The sequence below is a fragment of the Misgurnus anguillicaudatus genome, chromosome 3 (genome assembly GCF_027580225.2).
Source record: "Misgurnus anguillicaudatus chromosome 3, ASM2758022v2, whole genome shotgun sequence".
NCBI classification, from domain to species: Eukaryota; Metazoa; Chordata; class Actinopteri; order Cypriniformes; family Cobitidae; genus Misgurnus; species Misgurnus anguillicaudatus.
Genome location: NC_073339.2, coordinates 12,704,344 through 12,727,117, shown reverse-complemented (window position 1 = coordinate 12,727,117; position 22,774 = coordinate 12,704,344). Strand labels below are relative to the sequence as shown.

Sequence of the window (22,774 nt, the reverse complement as noted above, 5' to 3'; positions counted from 1 at the left end):
CTCAAGTGGCCACACCCTTAATTATGCAGAACTTTAAGGCTTGATTTGATGATAAATTACAAAAAATTCAATGCATCTTGGTTTAAGAATGTTTAGATATTTGTAATACGAAGTAAGAAAGTCATTTTTTGCAGCGTACATAGTTCCATTAGTAGTTGCAGATTTATTCAATAGATGGTCAGATGTGTTATTAAATAGTTCAACAATGTAGGTTTAAGAAATGAAAAGTCACTTTTTAAATATATCAATACTTTTATTGAGTGTCATTTTTGGAGTGTCTGGGTACCAGACAAAAACGCTACAAAACTTGAACACTTTCGTTTTATGTAACTAACTTCCGGGTCCTACCATGGAACATCTGTGCAATGTATTGAATATTGTTTTATTTAAAAAAAGTCACTTTAAAAAAAAAAGAAGAAAGAAATACTTAACTCTGTACAATCTGCACAAGGAAAATACAATTTCAAGCACAATGCAAGTCTGCACGTTCCCCTCCCATTGCAAAATAAAGTTGAAACAAATAGTGTGTCGCGTCTCTGTATGCATTCGTAAGTATCTGTAGTTCCATTTGCATTAGACGACCTATTTGAATTTTCTATCATTTCTAACAACACGAAGGGCCAGACTAAACCAGTGGTCTTTGAAGTTAATTTTGTAACAATTACAAACCATTATAACATTTCTTTTCGACTATACCACACCCTCTTCTATCATCCTACCAGCATTTGGAATTAACTTAGGATAAAGCTGGAGTTATGACATCAGTGCACTGCGGTTCACAGAACGGCCCGAAGCGGCCGTACACATCTTTCGCCCTCACGGCAAAATAATAGGTTGACCCCGACACGAACTGGGTCAAGGTGCACGCCATAGGCAACGGCAGCGCCTTCACTTCCCCGATCTTCTTCCACAGCGACTGAGCCGAGGCGATGTTGCCCGCTGCTGCCCCCTGGTGGTCCTGATGATAAGCATACAAGTGATAAGTATCCACAGCAGCGCAGTTGCGGTCCGTTTCGGCGACGCACCAGGAGAGCACGATTCCGTTTTGGCTCTGGACACGGGCCAATTTGAGCTGGGGCTGCTGCGGTGCTGAGGTTTGTGCGGCCTCTGGTGGGAGACGTGCAGGTGGTGACGGGGCTAATGGTAATGGAGGAAGAGAGGTGGTGGAAGAAGAGCTTGGACGGGATAGAGAGGGAGAGTCCTGGGAGAAAGAAAAGGTAGAAGGTAACTATAAAGGAAGCATATTGGATACAAGAGAACAACAACAATTGCATTTTTAAGTAATAAAGCAAAAAAAATTATTCTGACTCACCACAGAGGAGCGCTGTGCTGTTCGAACCCCTAAACCAGGAAGGAGGCACATACAAGACATTACTATATTGAGCAACAACAAAGCAAGACCAAAAATATTCTACTTCTGATTAGCGATGTACCGATATGAAAAATCCACAGAGGCCGATTATTCCGATTGATATCGACTGATACCGATAGTTTGTGATTATATTTTCCTCTTCTCTTTTGATTGACAGGATATATTGGCCACTGATAACCATCAGTGATTGTGTGAAAAATTGCTTGTTACTGATTATTGGTCGATATATCGGTGCATCTCTACTAGGTATTCACTAATACAACATTTCCGTGCCGATACAATATTTGATTGCTTAGAATTACATCTACCGATAGATTTTAGAATTACTTGTTACCGATTATTGGCCGATATATCAGTGCATCTCTACTAGGGATTCACTAATACAACATTTCCGTGCCGATACAATATTTGATTGCTTAGAATTACATCTACCGATAGATTTTAGAATTACTTGTTACCGATTATTGGCCGATATATCAGTGCATCTCTACAAGGCATTCACTAATACAACATTTTCATGCCGATACAATATTTGATTGTTTTGAATTACATCTACTGATAGATTTTACTAATTTCAAAACATTTTGTTATGAAAACCTATCAGTGCAAAGTTTACAAACTGCAAATCTGTGGTCATGGTCCCCCAATTTGAAAATAAGCACAAAGCATGAGTTCTGTTGCCTTTTTCCGCCCCTTTTGATTGCTAGAATATATTCTGCCCTGACCATTTGCTGTTTTACACAATCAGCCACTGTCCCACAGTGGGAAAATTAGCTTTTAACCGCAGATATCGGTTATAGGACAATATATCGGCACATCCCCAATATCAGAAAAACAACTAAAAGGGATGAAACTCACCAGCATTAGGAGTCGAGTTGACTAAAGGTGCACGTTGTGTCATAGGGGAAACTGTGGCTTTCTGCACTCCTGTTACTGCACAGCATCCACAAAGAGTATAATTATTATGTGGGATAGTGACAAAGATCAGTATAAAATTGATCCAATTCAGTTGGGTTATTTGGAAATGTATTAAAATTCAGTTTTTGCAAAGAAACTGAAACTGGGTTGATATGAACATTAGTTTGTTTTACCTTGAACATCATCGTCATCCTCAGTTAGATCGATCACAGAACCTTTGGGACGGCCAGGCTGTAAAGAGGAAACAAATTATGGTTAAACTTTTTTGCTATAACGTATTTACAGTTTTACTCATCTCATTATTTACAACAAAACATGCTTACCTGAGTTGGTGTTTTGGTTGCGGCCTGATTGTCTGTTAAAAAAGGAGAGGGGGGTGGTGTTATTAAAGAATTACAGTATTTATTTATTTATTGAACAGGATAAAGGGCATGAATACTACATTACATTTTCCTTGAAGTGCTATCTGCTTACAGTCAGAAGAGTTTAGTAAAACAAAAAAGGTTGTACAGAATTACTACAAGAAACACTCGATTTGAACATTTTTATGACTCTTATAAACCTTACATATATATAGCTACATTGAAGGGGGCATTTTATGAGACTTTAAGATGTAAAATAAGTTTTCGGTGTCCCCAGACTGTGTATGTAAAGTTTTAGCTCAAAATACCACATAGATAAGTTATTATAGCATGCTAAAATAGCTACTTTATTAGGGCTGCCTAAAGATTAGTCGCGACTAATCGTTTGCAGAATAAAAGTTCTTGTTTACATAATATGTGTGGGTACACTGTGTCTTATAAATATGTATAAATACACTCATACCTGCATATATATATATTTAAAAAATATTTGCATGTGTATACACGTTTATATTTATATTATGTAAACAAAAGCTTTTATTATGCAAACGATTAATCGCGACCAATCATTAAGCCAGCCCTACACTTGATAGGTGTGAGCAAAATTTTTTGGGTGTGCCACCTTAAATAAATATGAGATGATGAAATGCAACACTGTTTGCCATAACGGTGGTTTGTTGAAATTGAAACTCTGTTGTGATGTCAATTATTTTCTCTCTTACTCTGCACTAAATGGTAGTGCCAGGGTTGAATTAAGGTGCAGTATTATTATAATAAGTTAACCTATTTTTTCACATGCTTACAGAGAATGGTTTACCAAAACCATTTTACTGGGTTGTTCATTTTCTAGGTTGATAGAAGCAATTGGGACTCAATGATAGCACTTAAACATGGTAAAAGTCAAATTGATAATGTCATAGATAACATAAAATAGAAACAGTGTGCCATATTTACTCACTATTTATTGTGAGATGCAATATTTACTTACTTTACTTGCTCATTTTTTATATATCTAAACTAGATTGCTTCTTAAATCTCATAAGATAATAAAATAGCAGAAGCTCTCATACCAGTCTTCGAGGCCAACGCAGAGGCTAACGGTGAACCTGCCGCAGCAGTCGCTGAACCAGTCGCTGCAGGCCCTGTGGTTCCTGGAGAAGACACCGCCGTGGACACTCCCACGACAGCAGCACACTGCGTAGGCGTTCGGGCTGACGTCACAGATATCCCTGTGCTGGGTGAACTAACAGTCCCTGTGCCACCCGGATAAACCGCTCTCGCCAAAGACATTCCTGGGGTCGAGGGTGTCGACAATGTGGTGGAAGACGAAGCGACGCTACCCGCCGTTTTTTGGAGAATAAATGTGGTGGTAGTAGGTGTAGTTGTCTTCGCCTTATTCAAGCTATTAACTGTAGATAATGATGACACTGGTATTAAACCAACACCGCCAGCAGTATTGACTAATGCTCCACTTTGCCCATTTGCCATAGTTAAAGGCAGCTGAATTAAAAGTGGCTGAATGGAGACGGACTGGCCTCCTGATGTTGCTGCGTTGGTAGTCATGACCCCTGTATTAGGACCAGTCTTTAATAAAAGAGTGCCTGTCTGAGACTGGCCAGCCAAGGAGGTGGATGAGGGAGTAGAACTTGTTGTTGTGGAGATAATCTGTAAAATGGGGGCAGTGGAGGCCAGTGCGGATGAGGTTGCCGTAGTTGGTGTGGACAGCGGTTTGGGCTGAGCTGGGATCGCTGCGGACAGTAAAAACGGAGAGATTACTTAGCATCAGACCAGGAATGGTAAAGAACTAGAAAGAGAAATTAAGTAGTAAACAATGAAATGTTTGAACGCTCACCTGTAGAAGGACCTGATGGAGCGGATAGTTTGGGATCCACTGTGGTTTTAACAGTACTGTAAAATAAATATTATAAACTTATTAAAAATAGTAATATATAGTAATCACACTACTGATAATTAGTAAGAAATCTACAAAATAAGGGACACAAGGCACTAAAAACATTACTTGATCTATTTTTTATTATAAAAAGTAGTACTAGTAATTTGACAAAGTACTTGGCTTATGGTTATTACTATTACAATTATATAGTAATACATGTATATACAGCAAGTTATTACAACAGTGGTACACAGAGGTCACATGCCTTCGAATTGGGACAGCTAACTTTTACTTTGTTTTAAATGGAGAGAAAAAAACCACACACATTACACTCCCATAATTGCATACAACCAAAAAAAAGTACTGTCCTCTGGAAATAATGCTTTAGTGTGTCTTAGTCTAGAACCAGGGGTGGTAGTGATGTTTGGACTTTTGCAAGATTGCAGATGGGCCGCCATTTTGGTTTAAAATCCCAGCATTTTATGTAATGTTTACTTTGAGATTATTAGTAAAACATATTTGAAGGCATATCAGATGTGTCAAAACTCTTTGCTAATTGTCTTGCGCAACAACAAATGCGCTTTAGTTGAAATTTTTCAACTTGCGCTGATGACGCGATTAAGACGAGTATCGTGCAGCAAGCAACCATATCGATCCGATCCACAGCCACCGCTATCATTTTTAATGATTTTCAGCTAAATTTGATGGCCCCCAGAATATTTTCTTACATTTTTTTTAAATAAAGAACCAAGCATTTGCTTTCAAACAAAAAAATTTTTTTATTCTATCTTCGTGTGATAATTTTAATCACCACTTGACTTGCATGTAGGTTTCATCAGAATACAAAATTTTGGAAAAAACTGCATTTCTATAAAAAGTGTGCATTTTCAAGCAAATATATACATTCTTTCCTCCATCAGAAATACAAAAAAATGAAAATAAATACAAAATAAATCAAGTTTAAACACTGTAATCAACCTTAGAGTGGTAAGCCGTGTAACAATCCCCAGAATGTAAGGGGACGCAACAACCTTTGCAGTAAAACGAGCTCTCCCTTCGCAAACCCTTGCGCGCACAAACCCTGCATCTTCTCGTTGTTCGCTTCTTGTTGGAACCGGACACAATTGGAACAAGCGCATGGAGTGCAAAAATTTCATGCACCCTATTTCTAGGGTCAAGGTTGTATGGTGCTCTAGGAGTGATGATGTTGTCAGTTGGAGGGACAAAAAAGTTTGTCCCTCTTTCTTCCACACCACCAGTCTGTTCTGGGCTGGTCCACGATTTTACAACACTCTTGATGAAAGAGAGGAGAGTTTTACAGTTACCTTGCGGGTTTTTTGCTTTGTAAATGACAAAAGCATTGAACAAACTGATCTGAAACAGATATGTGACAAATTTCTTTGTCCACTCTTGGGACCTTCTGACAAAAGGGTAGTACCCAATCTTTTCATCCAATCCTTCAACTCCATTTACTGCATTATTAAAATCCATAATGCATGCTGGTTTTTGCTTTGCAAATGTTTCTTGGTAGCCTCTCTGCCATTCATCAACAACTTTCATATAGTTCTCTTGGAATGTTGCATCACAAACTTGTGTTTTCAAATCAAGTAGGCGCTCAGACAGTGGTACAAAGTTGTCAAAATTATCCATAAACAACCTGTAACCATGACCTGCTAGGCGATCAAGAAGAGAGACGACCGTGTCTCCCAGGGTAGAACTTTCTCCACAATAGGGCTTCAAGTTAAAACAGTACCCCGTTTCAGAATCGCGCAAGTTGTAGGATTTCATTCCAGATTTGGCAGGATTTTTCCCCCCGATTGGTAGGCGTTTACGCCACAGAAGCATACCCTCATCAATGGAAATGTTTGTGTTAGGCTGATACAATTCACGGAATTTGGACACGAGGTGATCTAAGACAGGCCTGACTTCGTACAGCATGTCCGTATCATTGGCTGCCCTTGCTGTAGTATCATTGAAGTGAAGAAATCGCCATATGATTTCAAACCTGTTGCGAGGCATGACCTTGCTAAAGTAGGGGGTGGCTAACATTTCATCTGCACACCAGTACATATCAAGTTCAGGCTTATGAATGATACCGGTAAGAAAGAACAGCCCCAGGAAGGTTTTCATTTCTGAAACTGTGACCGGCTTCCATGAATGAATTCTAGAATGTTGTGAAGTGGCATCCGTGTCCTGAATACACTGACCTGCATACAGGTTAGTCTGATCAACAATGTTTTGAATCAGTACATCAGAAATGAACAACTCAATAAAGTCTTTAGGTTCTTCTGAATTAAGAGCAGCAGCTTCACCAACAGGCCCAGGATTCTCATTGAAAGGAAAGTTGGTTGGCTGCCAGTTCATTTCTTGCCACTCATGATGCTCAGGATTCTCATTGAAAGGAAGGTTTGTTGGCTGCCAGTTCATTTCTTGCCACTCATGAGGCTCGGGATTCTCATTGAAGGGAAGGTTTGTTGGCTGCCAGTTCATTTCTTGCCAATCATAACTAATGGGTTCAGGTTCAGGATCAGGTTCAACTTCAAGTTCAGGTTCAGGATCAGGTTCAACTTCAACTTCAATTTCAATTTCAGTTGGATGGCTCACAGAAGCTATTATCTGGTCACAACTGTCTGCTTCACATGTCTGATCTCTGACTTGTTCCTGTGTTCCACCTGCAAATAATTATATGAATAATTGAAAATACTGTAACCATGACGGTGTAAAATAAAGTGTGACCTTAGATTCAATAAACAGACACATATTAACATTAAATGTGCACAAGAAAGAGACATTTTCTTATTTTGTCTTACCTTCATTCGCTCGGATCGGAGAATGAGACCTTGGCCATGAATCTCCCCATGAAGTATCCGACGTATCGCCGTCTGAATTATCAGTATCCACAGGTTCACACATCTGTGCACTTCGTCTTCGTCCAGTTCGACAAGTTTTTGGTCTATCAACAACACGACTAGATGTTTGTGTGTCTGGAAAGGCATCTCCCTTACTGACTACGTCACGATTAGATTCAAAATGGTCAAAACTTAAGTGATCGGAGTCAGAGTTCATCAACACCTCCAGTGCCTGTTCGGCCAAACACCGGTTTATTTTTATATGGTACTACGATATCATGACATTTTCTCTGACCCTTTCCGTTAATGTCGATTGTCTTTGAGTTACGGAACTACCGGGTGCAAAATACAAGTTAGATTCAGGAGGTGCGCAAGACTTAATGCAAAGACGCAAACTCGTCTTTGGTGGGGAAAGAGTTAAGGAATCTAGCTGATCCATCAAGAGAGAGGTAAACTAGACATCCGTTGGTAGTTTTCTGGTGTTGGACATGGATCTATAATGACCCCAGAAGACTGTCTTAGTGGGGATCAGACTTGATCCCATTAGACCAGGGATGGGCAACTTCGGTCCTGGAGGGCCGGTGTCCTGCAGAGTTTAGCTAGAGTTTAGCTCTGCAGGACACCGAAAGAATGTTTAATTAAACACACCTGAAGCAGCCAATTAAGGTCTTACTAGGCATACTAGAAACTTTTAGGCAGGTGTACTGAGGCAAGTTGGAGCTAAACTATGCAGGACACCAGCTCCCCAGGACCGAAGTTGCCCATCCCTGCATTAGACAAATGGTGGTCTAAAGTCCGGAGTATAGTTTGTTTTATTACGTATACGAGAACGTACACGCACGGTCAAACAAACAGCCTTGGTAAGCATAGTTAGACTTAGACATGTATGTTCCAACGCAGACCTTCCAAGCATGCGCACTGTGACACATGCAATGCATCTCCTGTGCTACATGCAACATACTCCTGTACGCACATGAGCAACCTACGCATAAAGTACGCGAGATTACACGACCCTCACGTATGCATAAACACTGAACTATACTTTTAGCTTAACAACACCTGGTAACTACTGTAGATGAAGTCTTTAACGAATGCTCTTCGATTCTTCTTTATGGAAGTTCTATCCCAAAAAAATCTCTAGGAGGTGTTATGAGTCAACGCTACAGAGAGTTTGCTTTATAAATGAGAAAAGGATGGAGAAATATTTGAACTTCAAGTAAACAAGGATCAAACAAGGATTTGGAAAGATAAGCGACCAACAACTGCAGGTAAGAAAAAATGACTTTCGTGAACCAATAATTGAATGGATTTTCCTTCTTTTTAAAGATATTCCATAGTAGAGTTTGATATGTCAAGACATCCACAGAACAACATCCCTTCTGGCACTGCAAGGGCAGATACAATATTGTGGAACTCCAGTGTGATTAAATGACTGCTCTAAATGATGCAATAAAGATGGAGACACATCCAAACATTGATGTAACCACAGTGGTGAAGATCCATGAAAAGCAAACCTTTCCAGCTGATTTTAAGAGCTGCTGTCGAATATAAACCAGATAATGGACCCATGGAAGATCTCCTCTGCCAGATTTGAGATCAACAGTTAAAAGTTTGAATCAACTCTTTCCCCGCCACTGATGAGTTATCTCGTCAATTAAGAGAAAATGCTTTCTTGCCAATGACGAGTTTTTACGGCAATTCATATTTCTGCTATTATCCACTAAGTGACGCTCTTACCCAACTTATAAAACCCTAAAGCATCCACTGATCCAAAAACAGTAAAAACTGTTAATAATTTTTGTTTAAAATGTGGTATTTTTTAAGAAACATACCCATATTTATGAGGTGAGCAAAATAGAACAAATGAAGATAGGATGAAATGCTGTTATTTTATTTGATATATTGTATGTTTATATACTTAGAGGAACATTTTCTGGAAGGAATTAAACTTTTGTGAAAATCATAAAAAAGTTGCCGCTGAGTGGCAACTTTTTAAAAACGCTGGCGGGGAAATAATTAAAGGCAAAATTAAAGGTCCACTGTGTAGATTTTTAGCAGCATCTAGCGGTGAGACTGAATTACAACCACCCCTCCATTTTTAAACGCATAGTGAAGCTACAGTAGCCGTCACAGGACAAACATGTCACATCATCTGAGATAATGTAGTGAAAAATAGAACAGTTTGTCAGTTTAGGGCTACTGCAGAAACATGGCGATGCGAACTAGTGACTTCAATGTAAGGGGAACCGTGGTGTGTGTAGATAAAAATGGCTCATTCTAAGGTAAGAAACACAATTGTTTATTTTGTAAGCTCTTAATAGTATATATCTATATTATCAGTGGTGTATATTGCATTTCTGTCAAGAGATTCTTCTAAAGGTTACACAATGCACCTTTAACAGTCACAATAAGCTCAGTAAAACTGAAACTTTGAGATTATTTTGCTCATGTTGGAGATGTTGATTTCTAAATTAGGTATGAAAGTTGTATATTTTCGCTATTCCATTGCTAGACTTTAACCTCATTGATATTGGGCTGTTTCCCAGGCAGGGCTTATCTTAGTCCCGAACTAAAATGCATGTTTGAGCTGCCTTAATTGAAAAACTTCTTGCCCTGACATATCCTAACATATATCAGTGTCATTGTTTTGTCGCAATATGCACAACAGTATTGTTTTTTCTAAGTTATGTTTGTAAAAACTACGAATATAACAAAAGCTGGATTAATCTAAACCCTGTCCGGGAAACTGCCCCATTGTGTTTATAAATGAACAATGCTTTGTGATGCTCACCGTTGCAGTGCATTCGGGGTAATGTTGGCCGCATTGGTGGCCTGAGCAACAGCAGATGCAGAAAAAACCTCTTAAATAAATAAAAAGTGAATGGAAGTCAACAAAATTCACATTTAAAATTCAAAGCATGTTTTATCTGCAACCAACATTGTATTCGCAGATGGCAGAAGTCGCGATATGCTGTGCATTTTACAGTCTAAAACTATAACTAAATCACACATTCACAACGCCCAGCGATGGTTCTTACCTCTTGAGTTCTCTTTGCGTTCTCCGAGGCCTGATTAGCAGCACCAAACTTTTTTGCTAGCCGGGATATCTTAGCCTAAAATAAATTCAAAGGGTTAACTCTCTAATACAATATGATTTTCAGCAAGGTGTTTGTATTTATTTGCAGAAAAGCGTTAACTATTCAGATATAAACTTTCAGGCTCACCTGTAGTGTGTTAATATGCTGTAGGGCATTTTGCTGTTTGCTTGCAGAGTCGATCTTCTCCACTCTCTCTTTCAGCTCTTTTATGCTACGGTCAAATACAGTCAACTGCAGCACCCGTAAACGTTCTTCTACTAACTGCTGTACCATCTGATCAAAAGACAATCAACATATATGCCAATTATACACACATAACCACATGTTGTTAATGGTGATCAACAATACACTGCAGATGCGTAATAAATAACATGAAAATCCATAAAACATACTCCTTTAAATACACAAGCCAATTAAATCGAATAATTAACGCACCTTCTCAAGTTTATGTCGGCTCCCACCGGTGGCTGTAATTTTCAGCTCCAGCTGAGCCTCCAGCTCCTCGCCATCCAACCTCGCTCGCTTTCCGTCTCTTTCTTTCTTGATTTCTTTGTCATCTTCCTCTTCTGACAGGGATCTCTTTGTACCAGCAGAAGGACTGTCGTCTGCTGTCGAATAGAGGCAGTGACAGAGTTTAGGCTTGAGGGAAGCAATTATAACAGTGCTCATCATAGCTCATAGGACCACATCGAAGTATTTTTGCAAATATGCAAACCCGTCTGTAAAATCCAAGCTTAAAAGGGACATTCCACTTTTTTTGAAAATATGCTCATTTTCCAACTCCGCCAGTGTTAAACATTTGATTCTTACCGTTTTGGAATCCATTCAGCCGATCTCCGGATCTGGCACTAGCGCTTTTAGCATAGCTTAGCACAATCCATTGAATCGGATTAGACCGTTAGCATTGCGCTAAACAATAACCAAAGAGTTTAGATTTTTTCCTATTTAAAACTTGACTCTTCTGTAGTTGCTGAATGAATCCAGCTGAATGGATTCCAAAAACAGTAAGAGTCAAATGTATAACTCTGGCGGAGCTGGAAAATGAGCATATTTTCTAAAAAAGTGGAAAGTCTCAATCGAATTATGAGATGAGCATCAAAGTTTGATTTCACTCATTGATTCCAATCTTTGACATGGCCTTAGTCGATATTAAAGATATCAAGGTTTTATTTACACAAAACTTTCTTTACATTATGTAGGATGATTTTATGTAGTAAACAGTAAATCACCAAAATATTTTAGCTGGTTTTTCACAGACTGAACCACATATGGTGATACTCACGGGGAACTTGTCCCATAAGTAAACTTAACAAATCATACTGTAAAGTAGAGATGCACCGATATATATCGGTATTGGTCTATAAATGTAATTTTTCACACTAGTTTAAAAACAGCCGAGTCATTGACGATATATCCTGTCAATCAAAAGAGAACCGGAAAATGCAATTAATTTGAGCTCTGTGTATAGATAATGTACAGAAACATCACTTGTTTGATGTTCAATATTAATGAATGAATGAATGAATAAATGTAATCTTCCGAATTTAGTTAATGCAAATTAATATATCACAAAAAAATATCAGTATCTGCAGATATCAGTCTGAATAATCCTCAATCAATGCCGGTGAAAAAAATCAGCAAACCTCCTATTTGCTTCCAATCAAAAAAATTGCGTTATCAGCCTTGCATTAAACGTTTAAGTTTTTAAAAATTCAACTGACGGAGATTTGACCTCTTCCACAATCCATCATATAGTAGGCTGTCAAGTTCTTAGGCCACCGTTGCACTAAAGTTTTAGTTCCAGTGACTTTCATTCATACAAACGTGAATAATGCAGACCAGAAATGCAATTTCATGTAAAAAAAATAATCTGCATTTCAAGGCCTTCCAAAATTCAAGCTCTGACCCTTAAATTCAAATCATGTAAAGGCCGCTAGATGACTGATACGTCACAGTGATGTGACCTTTACAGTTGGAGGGAAAACAAAGTAACAGTATCACCCAAGCATGTTGGAATCCAAGATGTACAAATAAAAAATACTTATGTGACATCAGTGTCAGGACCAGTAAAACAGAACACCACTGGTTGAGTAAACAGCATTTGAAGCAGGCTGTTGACGAATCGTTCACCCAGGTTGGTTTGCAAGTTCTCACCTGTCTTTTCAGAAGTCCCCTTCTCATCTTTATCTTCCTCTTTCTCCACATCAACATTCATCTTGTCCTCATTTTGGTCGTTCTTTTCATCTTTCTCTGCCTGGACGTCGTCCTCTTCACTCAGGCACAGAAATCCCTCTTTGACTTCCGGATCGCAGTCTATCCCAGAAGAAGGAGAGGCAGAGAGAGAAGAGTTGAAACTTTTACTGCTTGTGTCCTTTTTCTCTTCTGAACCGTCACCAAAAGAGGCTGTGGTCACAAGAGCGTCATCCACATCCATAGCACCCATCTCCTCACCACTCATTTTCTCCGTCTCGGATTTGTTGGGGTCTCCCTTTTTAATCGGTGTTGTTGAAGAACTGGAATGCTCGGATTTATCAGCCTAATCAAAACAAAGAGAGATTGCATGATTCGGTTAGTTTAGGTATCGCAACATTTCTCCACGTCCACCACAAAACGAAGCATTACTACTCTCCAAAAAACGAATTCCTAATCTAATTTTGATGTTATTAAATAAAGACAAGTCCTGTTCCAAAAACCGTCCTAAGACCTTGTGGTTTTCCACGAAGTCCACAGGACTGTAGGCTCGGCAAGGCCACTGTGCGACTGCAAAGCCCCTTCAGAATGAGGAAGCAAGTACACATATCAAATGCGCAATTTGGGAAAAGGGCTCCCTTATATTTAAATTTACACTACGATGGAGGCCATTTGTAATTTCTTGGATTTGAACCGAAACTCACTTCTTTGTCGTCCACTTTGACGACCTCACTCTTTTCGTCCTCTTTGATCTCGCCCTCTCCTTTGACGTCCTTGGCCTTCTCATCCCTCTTCTTCTCTGGACCATTCTTAGGAGAAGGTGAGGTGGTCTGTGTGTTGGGTGGAGCGGGAGATGGAGAGACAGAGACAGAAAGAGACGGAGAAGGGAAAGATTGAGGTGAATCAGGTGCAGGTGACACAGAGTCCGTCTCTTTATGATTCAAGTCTTTCTCCTTTACTTTCTCCTTGTCCTTCTCGCTGTGGATGCCGTTCACCAGCGGTGTTTGGGTAGGTGAGGAGGAAGATGGTGAGGTGGAGCTCAGGGTGTTGTGCAACGCTTCCAGCTGCTGCCGATCACTCATCTTCATCGTTTTTCGCGCACGGAAGATTTTCTTCTGAGGTTCCTCTGGTACAGCTACTTCCATTTTTACCTGAGAAAATCAGCAAGAGTGTCAAAAAGGTGATTAAACATTTCATGCACTAAACAAGCTAGTCAGCTAAACTCTGCGCAACACTCACATACGATTATTCTGCATGTGACTCCAAGTTAAAAGCTTTTTTCAAGACCAACCACTAGGTGTCACTGTGTCATCTCAAAAGCTATTTCCTGTTCTAGAAAAATCTCTTGGCCTCGATCACAGTACCTTCCTGTAACAAAACTATAACCGTAACGCTGGTCATTTGGACATCCTAAGCACTTGTCAGGTTTCTTCAAAGCAGTTCAGCCAAATCAAAGTAAACAACAGTCTAACATCTCTCTGCCCTAGTTAACCTACAGTATCAGACTAAGCTGAGACTGAGCTTCCTCTATGATTAACAAGTCACTCAGAAACCACTGTTCAAAGTAGCTAAACCTGACCTAAAACCTAAACCCTTCCTCAGTTCAATTGACATAACTAGCCGGTTGGTAGGGGCGTAAGAATCAGCAGTGCATCTGATTTCAGAATAACAAGAGGGAGAGAAGGCTTTGTTTCCTCCCCTTCAATGTGATTGGTCCCCTTCTTGGCCAATAAAAGGAGCTGACTACAGAGTCTGCTAGCGACAAGTGGAGTGCATTATATAATGTACAAAGTAACTAGCGTACTTAACACTCAGAAGTATGGGAATTTAGTGATTAAAAAAGGCATAAAACAAATATATTAGTATGTCTTACCAGGCTTCTGTGATGTCTCGTATTTTTCTGTTCATGGATTTGGTAGCAATTTGCTTGAGGATCCTAAAAAAACATAAAAAGATAAAAGTGAATTAGTTCTAATTTGCACACGAAATATGCTAAACACCACATATGGCTATTTAGTAGGTCGTTTTATATGCAATAATTTCTCAATTAATTTATTACTGTTGTCTTAAATTTTATATACGAGGTCATTAAATAGATTTCAAAGATTTTTTAACTCGTAATGTTAACACTTCCCTAGTTTTATACACGCATGACACATAACAATACACCTGCAGCTATAGTTATGACAAAGTCCACATACAGTTTCAGCTTACTGTAGTAAAACCTTGTAAAGGTAGGACATTCTCAAAGCTAAAAAAAGAAACTTTACACCTCCGGTTTCGAAACTGAATCGAAATGGGTTTTAGAAAATGCACAGCAATAAAAGTAAAGTATTTTTACTTTAATTTTTTTATGTAATCTAGGACATGTCAAGTATCTGTACATTATCAGTGTTTTTCTTTTACTTCACTACATTCTAAAGCATTTACTTGATAATATTTTATTAAATTAAATTTAATACTTCAATACATTTTAGTATTTAAATTTAGTACTTAAGTAACTTAAGTAAAAATGTGCCAAACACTGACAAAGTACAGATACTTGAGTAGTGAGTCAAAACACAACTTCACACCTTTGTTCAAAACATTAAGTCAAGACAATAACAATACTGAACTATAACTATAGCTACTGTATTTCATTTATGCTAGCTCTAAAAAGCTAGACTGAATTCATAACCAGAACATCAATAGCTTAAACTATCCTTTCAACTGTTAAAACCGTAAACGTAAAAAGTATATTTAGTTCCTCATTAGCGTTTTCTGTACTGCTTCCAGTATTATCAAGATTTGAGCAAGTTAGCATTAGAACTTGCTTACTACTAGCATCAAAACTCTTTTTTTTAGGCCTGAACCACCCATCTGTTCAGTTTAACGCTTTAACACATTAACTTTACCCTTTTCCCTAATCCTTCTCGTCTCTGCTTTCTTTGTTTTTCCACACCAATAACAACCACATTCCTGCAATAGTACACCTCACTGCTGCTGCATTAGCAATTTTCAGCTTAGCCGAGGTAAATGTCGTTCCTATATATAGCAAATTCTGCTCTCAGTCCTCATACATCACGTGCAACACCTTAAACCACTCATCCTACAAGGCCTGGTATCCATGATAAAGACCTAAATGGGTTGTATGCCCCAATTTAAATAATCACCTAGAATTTCCAAACTGTTGAGCTAGGTGCAAGACACGTGCCTAGACTGCACACATGCATACACAATGAAGCTGGAGCATTCAATGCATTATCTGCATGCATCAAGAAATGCCACAGCATAGTTTCACTCTATTCAAGTCACGACCGACAGCAAACTAAACTTAAGTAACCTAGCTGTAAGAAACTGTAAGGAACTTGCGTAAAAAAAACAAAATCTCACATTTTAATATACTGTTGGAACGAAACATATGCGTGTGTCAAAAACCTAACAGTAAAAGATTTTGCCTCTGTTTGCCTCCATGTCCTCTGTCATATAATGTATATATACACACACAGAAAGGACAATCATTCTACAAAATGGCTGCTGCTCTCGAAAAAGCTTCTCTTGTTGATTGCTGCGCACAGCCTCAGTGCGCCCAACCCCCACCCTAACTACAAGCAGAGACGTTGAGGTTGCCGCTCTCTGCACAAAGTCAAAATGGTTGCCAGAGCTGTGGTGTAACACCAGGCACACAATTGTATATTGTTTCCTCTCCCAAAGTTCTCATATGCAGTCACAGGTCATTTCAATCAGATACCATTTCAGCAATAACCATTAACCATTAACCATTTCGTTTAGGCTGATAACTACATAGAGGTAAGCGTTCCAAGCGTTCACAAGCTAAGACTCTACACTTCACAGTTAACCAAAATTTAGTTCGCAAAATAACTAAACAGCTTATTATTTCGCCATAGCCTTCTGGCACCTAGTATACGTTTTTTGCCAAATGCAGACAAAAAATTTTTTTTACGAAAAATTAACCAAGTCACCAACGTTACGAAAAAAAAAAACGACGACTATGACTCGATACTCGAATTTGTCTGTCGATTACAACACTTACGAGCTAATCTCACTGTAATCCAAGATTAAGCTAAAATCTAAAAAAAAAAGATCAGCTGATACGTATATTAAACAGACACTTCATCTTGTGAAAACGTAAAAAAAAGGTAAATTAAACAAAAAAAAGTAAAATGGCTAAAATGTAAAAACCAAACAAAAGTCCATTTACCTTAAGGTAAACAGCACAAAATATAAAAATGACACTCTTAAAAAAGAAGTACTGAAAAACAAAAACAGCTCAAAAACAATCTTGAGGTGTACTCTTCAGAAGTAGGCCTTCATTAAAAGCGAGCGAAAAAACGTGAGCGTGCCTCGTTTCCAACTGGCTCCAAGCGCACACTACACATTGAAGAGACAAACAGAGAGACAGAGAGAAAGGGAGGGGGAGGGAGGCTCACGTGGAGAGGTGGAGCACATTCTTTGTAACATGATGGCTGTTACTATACCAAACAGCGTTGCTATTGAACAATTGTAGTGTTACAACCAACTTAACAGTGTTATCTGAAATGAAAGGCACTTTTTACTCATGATCAAACTGTGGTACTCTTATTAACCTAAAAAAGGCTCACCGATAGACCGGACATAATCTTAAAATTGTACGTGTTCCAAAACCAAAACATATTTATAAATACTCTCTAGAAACAACTAAAAACTAAAAGGGAATATAGGAAAGTAATCAGTAAGGTAGTAAAAAGGAAAACTAGCGTGAGCTGACAAGCAAAACCAACCCTCCCCCACTGCTGCATTACAGGCACAGAGAAACAGGGTGGAAAATTACTGCGATACGGACTGTGCCATTTCAAACACAAGAGGGGTGTAACTCACATGCACTACCACGTCTCAACACAAGATGGAGCACAGCAAAAAAAACTTACATCTGCATTTTAAAAACAAAAATGACAACTGTGTGTGTATTTTTCAAAGTCCATATTTTTAATGAATAACTACCTATATAGCACAACAAAACCGCTTTTGGCATTACATGTAAGAGTGCACACATACCAGTTAAGGTAACGAAGTTAAAGGTCAACATGCTAAATATACAAGAATAAATTGAGAATAATGGCCATCAATGTGTGATGCCAGATATTTGTGGCACAAATTAATCCAACAATCCTCCCAAGTTTGGTTTTACAATAACTCATACTCTCATACAACGAGAAACTTCGGCCACTAAGCTACTTAATCTAATATCTCACAAATGTAAAACATCAAAACAGCACACAGCTGGTCTGGTTTATGCATGTGCAGCAAAGTTTACTGCTCATGCAGGTAATGCGTTTTTTAATGCGACTCGGGAAATTTCCCACTTCTCCCTCATCTCCCTTCCTTTCCTGTCATCTCCCACTGTGTCTAAAAATAAAAGTTGGAAGGGGGGAGTATAAAAAAACAATAACAAACAAAATTTTGCATGTGACACTAAAGCAAGGCCGTTCCGAGTTCACAGCCCAAACTTTAATGCCAATTGTAATGTAGCACATAAAGTTAATATCACTTTCGCATTCATTTTCGCACAGTCCCAAAAATATTAATTCGATTCACAATGAAACGTATCATCTGAAAGCCTGAAACAAGAAATCCACAGAAATCTAGTTTCGCAGCAAAATGAATCTGAAACATTTTTGAAGACTTGAAACTAATTGAGGTTTTGTAAGTAAATGAGACGGATATTAATTCAGTAACTACTAAAACCCAAATACAGTGACGTGATCGAGTTGTCAGATCGATTCACACTTGCGAGAATCTTTTTCAGTGAATCATTGGTTCACTGTATTTTGGATAATGCAACAAAAAGATGTGTCTTGGAATCGTTTAGTGGTCTTCTCTGGTAAAATATTCATTTAACTGAGTTCCTCAATGCCAAGCTCAAGATCCCTTTTATGCCAACACATTCTGCACCCTCCAGTATTGATCAAGTGGTGTGCAAATACACACAAAGAACTGCATCTTCCAAAAAGAAAACATCTTGTCCTCATCAATGACCAGAACAGCTTGCGAGACCTTAGGGCCACAATCAAATCAATACAAACTATCTAATCAGAATGGTTAGTATATCAGTAATAACATTTTTCGGCTATCCCCCACTAATTTTAATTAGAAAGTTGGTCTACCAACAGTGTGACAGTGGCCACCAACTGAAATTTTTAGGGGCGCAACCAGAAAATTTAGGGGCACATACCGTAAATCAACATGCTAACCAAATATTCACATTTCTACTAATTTCAAATGTATTACTAATAAATACTTTAATGATAGATGCAGAAAGTACAATGTGCCGTTTCAAATTTAGTGTCATATCACAAAAACGTCAAATTTACTGGTCGCACATGTGCGACTGGATGTAAAATTCAGTGGCACACTCTCAAATTTTGGCAGCAGTCTGGAGCCCTGTCTGATGATTGTAAAATGTAGTAAAATGTGTTAAACTGAACTGCGAATACTACACTAATATTTATGTGCAATCAAATTAGCCAAAATTCTTAATAAACAAAAGCAAACTATAGGGCTGCAAATTTCACATGGGTTTGCTAATCAGCTCCATAAACCACAAGCATAGCGCTACATCCAAGGCTGAGTTTTGAACGGAGAGGTCCACCCGCTATCTTTTCCACAGAAGAGGATTTCTAAGATGTGCACACACACCCAGTGTGAGGTCTCATACATAGCATATACAAATGTTTAATCAGCAATACTCATACTGTACCTAAACTACACTAGCTATGCATGTACAATACACACGTTTACATTACAACTTAAAGTAATAAACACTGACACACTGGTAGTTGAAGAATTGCTGACTGAACAACCATGAGAACTGCTGCATCCAAGCAAACTAAAAGTAATACCTGAGATCATTTATATTGTTAAAAAATCTGTTGGATTTTTTCACTTGGGAAGTTTCTCGCTTAAAGCAATGCTCTTAATGTTTGATCAAAGCCCTGTAGGTAGCCGCAATAGTTTTTTCAAATCAAAGCAGGTTTTTTATATAGAGGAAAGGTTGTCTTAGAATAAATTGAAACAAATATAAAACTGGAAAATGAGGCGGACATTTAGAGCTGTTGCTAAAGAAGCATCTCGGTCTGATGCTTAAATTTGAGATTAAAAGGGATTTACAGGATTTCATTCATTGCACTTTGTTTTGCACAAATTTTATTACACTATGCATTAGTCTGCTCTAGCTTTAACATAATGTGGTGTGTTGTCGAAAATTTTATATTACGGCACTGCTAATATCGCTTTTTTTACAAAAAAGCTGCTGCTAAATGAATGCCAAGTAAATGCTGCTTGTTTGTTCGTTTATTCTTAGTGCCATTCTAGTATCTATGGCTATATTTATTGCGAGAACTGGTTAATCCATGCGTCAAAAGGCCTTAACTCACTAGAGTTTAGTTTAGACTTAGTCAGTTATTTTCTTCTTGATTGTTTCTTGAGAAAATAACAATGAAATTGACTCAAGATACTTATCCGCATGATAAAGAAGGCCTTGAATGTCCCAAAAATATCAATAACTAATTTTTGACCAAAAACTAAGTTACTTCCTTTTGTCTTTGTAGGTAAACAAGTTGATCCAAAGAAGTTAATCCATACACACGTTGGGGGAGGGGAAATTTGGCATCTCCAGTTCACCTAACCAGCATGTTTCTGGCCTGTGGGAGGAGTACCCGGACCAAACCTACGCTGACACAGGGAGAACATGCAAACTCCACACAGAAAGGCCACCTGACCTAGCCGCGGCTTAAACCGGGTACCTTTTTGCAGTGAGGCAACTGTGCTACCCATTGTGACGCCCAATCCTGTGATCTGCAGTATAAAAAAGACTCTAACATCTTTAAAAATTTACTCCTCAAAACAAATTCCCTTAACCGCAAAACACAATACTGCTTTGAGACACAGCTGTGAAAACTCTACGCTGTGAAAAGACACACCCAGATTCTGTCCATTTTAAACTGAGAATGAAGAGGATTACGTAAAAACGTATCGAACAATTAAAGGTCGATGCCTTTCTCTAAATACCAAGAAAACACAAACATTATTATAAGCTGGTCAGTGACAAAAATAAATCCAATAGTATTAAGTTTTAGTTAAGTTAACACAAAACAGTTTATTTAGCTTTCCTGTTTCACTGCTACAGTATGCACAGCCAGCCACTCGCAGACATGACCGGCAGGAACTGGCTGCAACCAGCTGAGACCGGTTAAGATATGGATCACGCTTCAGATCTCGCTCATGTGACTGTGCTAAAACCACTTAAAGGTTTTTAGTAAAGCAACCTGAAGCAAACTACTGGATCAAGCTATCAGGTTAATTTTTTATTCATGAACTGATCTCAGGTTTCCCATTTAAACTGCCATTCTCTGTGTAATTACTATTATGGAAAACCCCCAAAAACTGCAAATGCATCAAACTGAACGTTATGCAGTTGATCTGAAATCCGTATCAATTTACTAAACTAGAATCGTGTGCACAACAGAATAAAAATGTGTGCACACTGCAGCTTCAACTGAGTAAGACGTTTTCAGCGAGGTCTCTTTAAGAGCCCCTCCCCCCATCCTGCCATTTTACTCTCTCAGCTCTGCACTGCAATAACACGAAATGGCCACCAGCTTTGTTGCTGGCAATCAAAACAACTGCAGTTGCACCATTTCTGTGATTTAAACGTGAAGAAACAACGGAGCAAAGTGTCTTGATTTTGTGTTGTCCTTAGTCGCCAGCTTGAACATAAACTTTGTCCAAATCTCTCTGGTTCCTTACTTTAAAAGATCAATCCACCTTAACACCACAAGTGGTCTTTATATCTGTCGATTATTGCTTGAATTTACAGATTTGGATCTTCTTCCATCATCAATTGTCAGGCGTGTGCTTCTCTTGTGGTTCCTCTGAGCTAACGATTCTGTCTTCTGGGATTTCTTCATCCTGGTATGGTCAAGTACTCTCTTCAAACAGGCGCTTCTTACCTTGACACCTCAACAAGTTTGAGTACGGAATAGCAGCAGTCCCTCTAAAGATTTTATAACTGTTCATTTAATAATTCTTATGAAATATATGACATGAAACTCTGTCATAATGCAGAAAATAACCAAATATCAAAAAAAGCCAACAAAATACCTTTAACACAATAGCTTAACCTTATTGGTCCACCTTCATGCAGACTTCAGTTTCAAGTTTAATTAAAAACACCTGAACCAGCCAATCACAACCCATGCGGTCACTTGTAAATTACTGGCAGGTGAGCTACAAGTGGGTTGGACCTGTGCTCCACCTTGTTTCTAACCAAATTAACAGGTTAACTGTGTTTTAGCACATGTCAGGTACTCATCGATATCAGGTTACGTAGCTAAAAATTTACTCTATTTTTAAATGCTAGCACTTTCCTTTTTGCTAATGCTAACTCTAAAATGTTACATTTAATTACATTTACTACAATAAACAACACTTTCAGAGTTATAAAAAACAATTTAAGAAAGGACAGAGACAAAGAGTTGTGACCTTACACTGCTATCCTCAAATGCAGGCCACCTTCTGCTTGGAGTAGAGATTTGCAAGCGTGCTTCTGTGCTATCAACAGCCTAGCACTAAAACTGAAAGATGGGGGAAGGGCAGGGCAAGGGATATACCATTTTTTTCACAGGGGAGTTTTTAACACTATTTATTTATCAATTGAATATTAAAATTAATACAATAATCTCCTTCACAATGGACATTGAGCACTACATGCATAACCACAAAGAAGAACTTTGTTTTGCCCAAACCAGATTTTATTAATTTAAGGTTTTCGCTCTTATGAAACTAACATGTTTAATTAAGTGCTTTGAAGCAGATTTTGAACCAAGATGTGTTCAAAACTAGACTAGGTTTCAACATGTTAAACTACCTAAAATTAGTTTTGGAACAGAGTCACATTGGAGTGTAGCTCCACCCTCTTGCAACACAGTAACACAGCAGAGAAGACGATGGAAAACTACTGGACAACATAGAGCATACCATTATAGAAACTAAGAGGGAAGTTGTTACAGCCGTTTCTGAACGGCATTAACTATTGTTCAGATTTTATTCCTAGT

The 22,774-nt window shown here is 38.5% G+C and overlaps 1 protein-coding gene across 13 annotated transcripts in view; it reads right to left on the bottom strand.

The window, feature by feature from the left end:
• Nucleotides 1-232: 232 nt before the first annotated feature.
• atf7ip (activating transcription factor 7 interacting protein) overlaps nt 233-22,774 on the bottom strand; it is a 38,294-nt gene continuing 15,752 nt past the window's right edge. For 3 of the 13 annotated variants that reach the window (XM_073861578.1, XM_073861583.1, XM_073861565.1), the window contains exons 2-10: nt 14,557-14,619; nt 13,388-13,834; nt 12,648-13,029; nt 10,929-11,101; nt 10,620-10,766; nt 10,434-10,508; nt 10,187-10,254; nt 7,357-7,499; nt 4,651-7,218 (exon numbers count right to left, since the gene is read on the bottom strand). In XM_073861578.1, the coding sequence (XP_073717679.1) occupies nt 5,507-7,218; nt 7,357-7,499; nt 10,187-10,254; nt 10,434-10,508; nt 10,620-10,766; nt 10,929-11,101; nt 12,648-13,029; nt 13,388-13,828 (3,141 nt within the window). In that variant the 5' untranslated portion in view covers nt 13,829-13,834; nt 14,557-14,619 and the 3' untranslated portion in view covers nt 4,651-5,506. Of the gene's footprint in view, nt 1,202-1,312; nt 1,342-2,230; nt 2,306-2,463; nt 2,522-2,613; nt 2,646-3,722; nt 4,401-4,504; nt 4,561-4,648; nt 7,219-7,356; nt 7,500-10,186; nt 10,255-10,433; nt 10,509-10,619; nt 10,767-10,928; nt 11,102-12,647; nt 13,030-13,387; nt 13,835-13,922; nt 14,345-14,556; nt 14,620-16,884; nt 17,068-21,821; nt 21,896-22,202; nt 22,295-22,774 lie in introns of those variants that run through there. The other 10 variants (XM_073861611.1, XM_073861609.1, XM_073861585.1 and 7 more) reach the window with 10 other exon arrangements.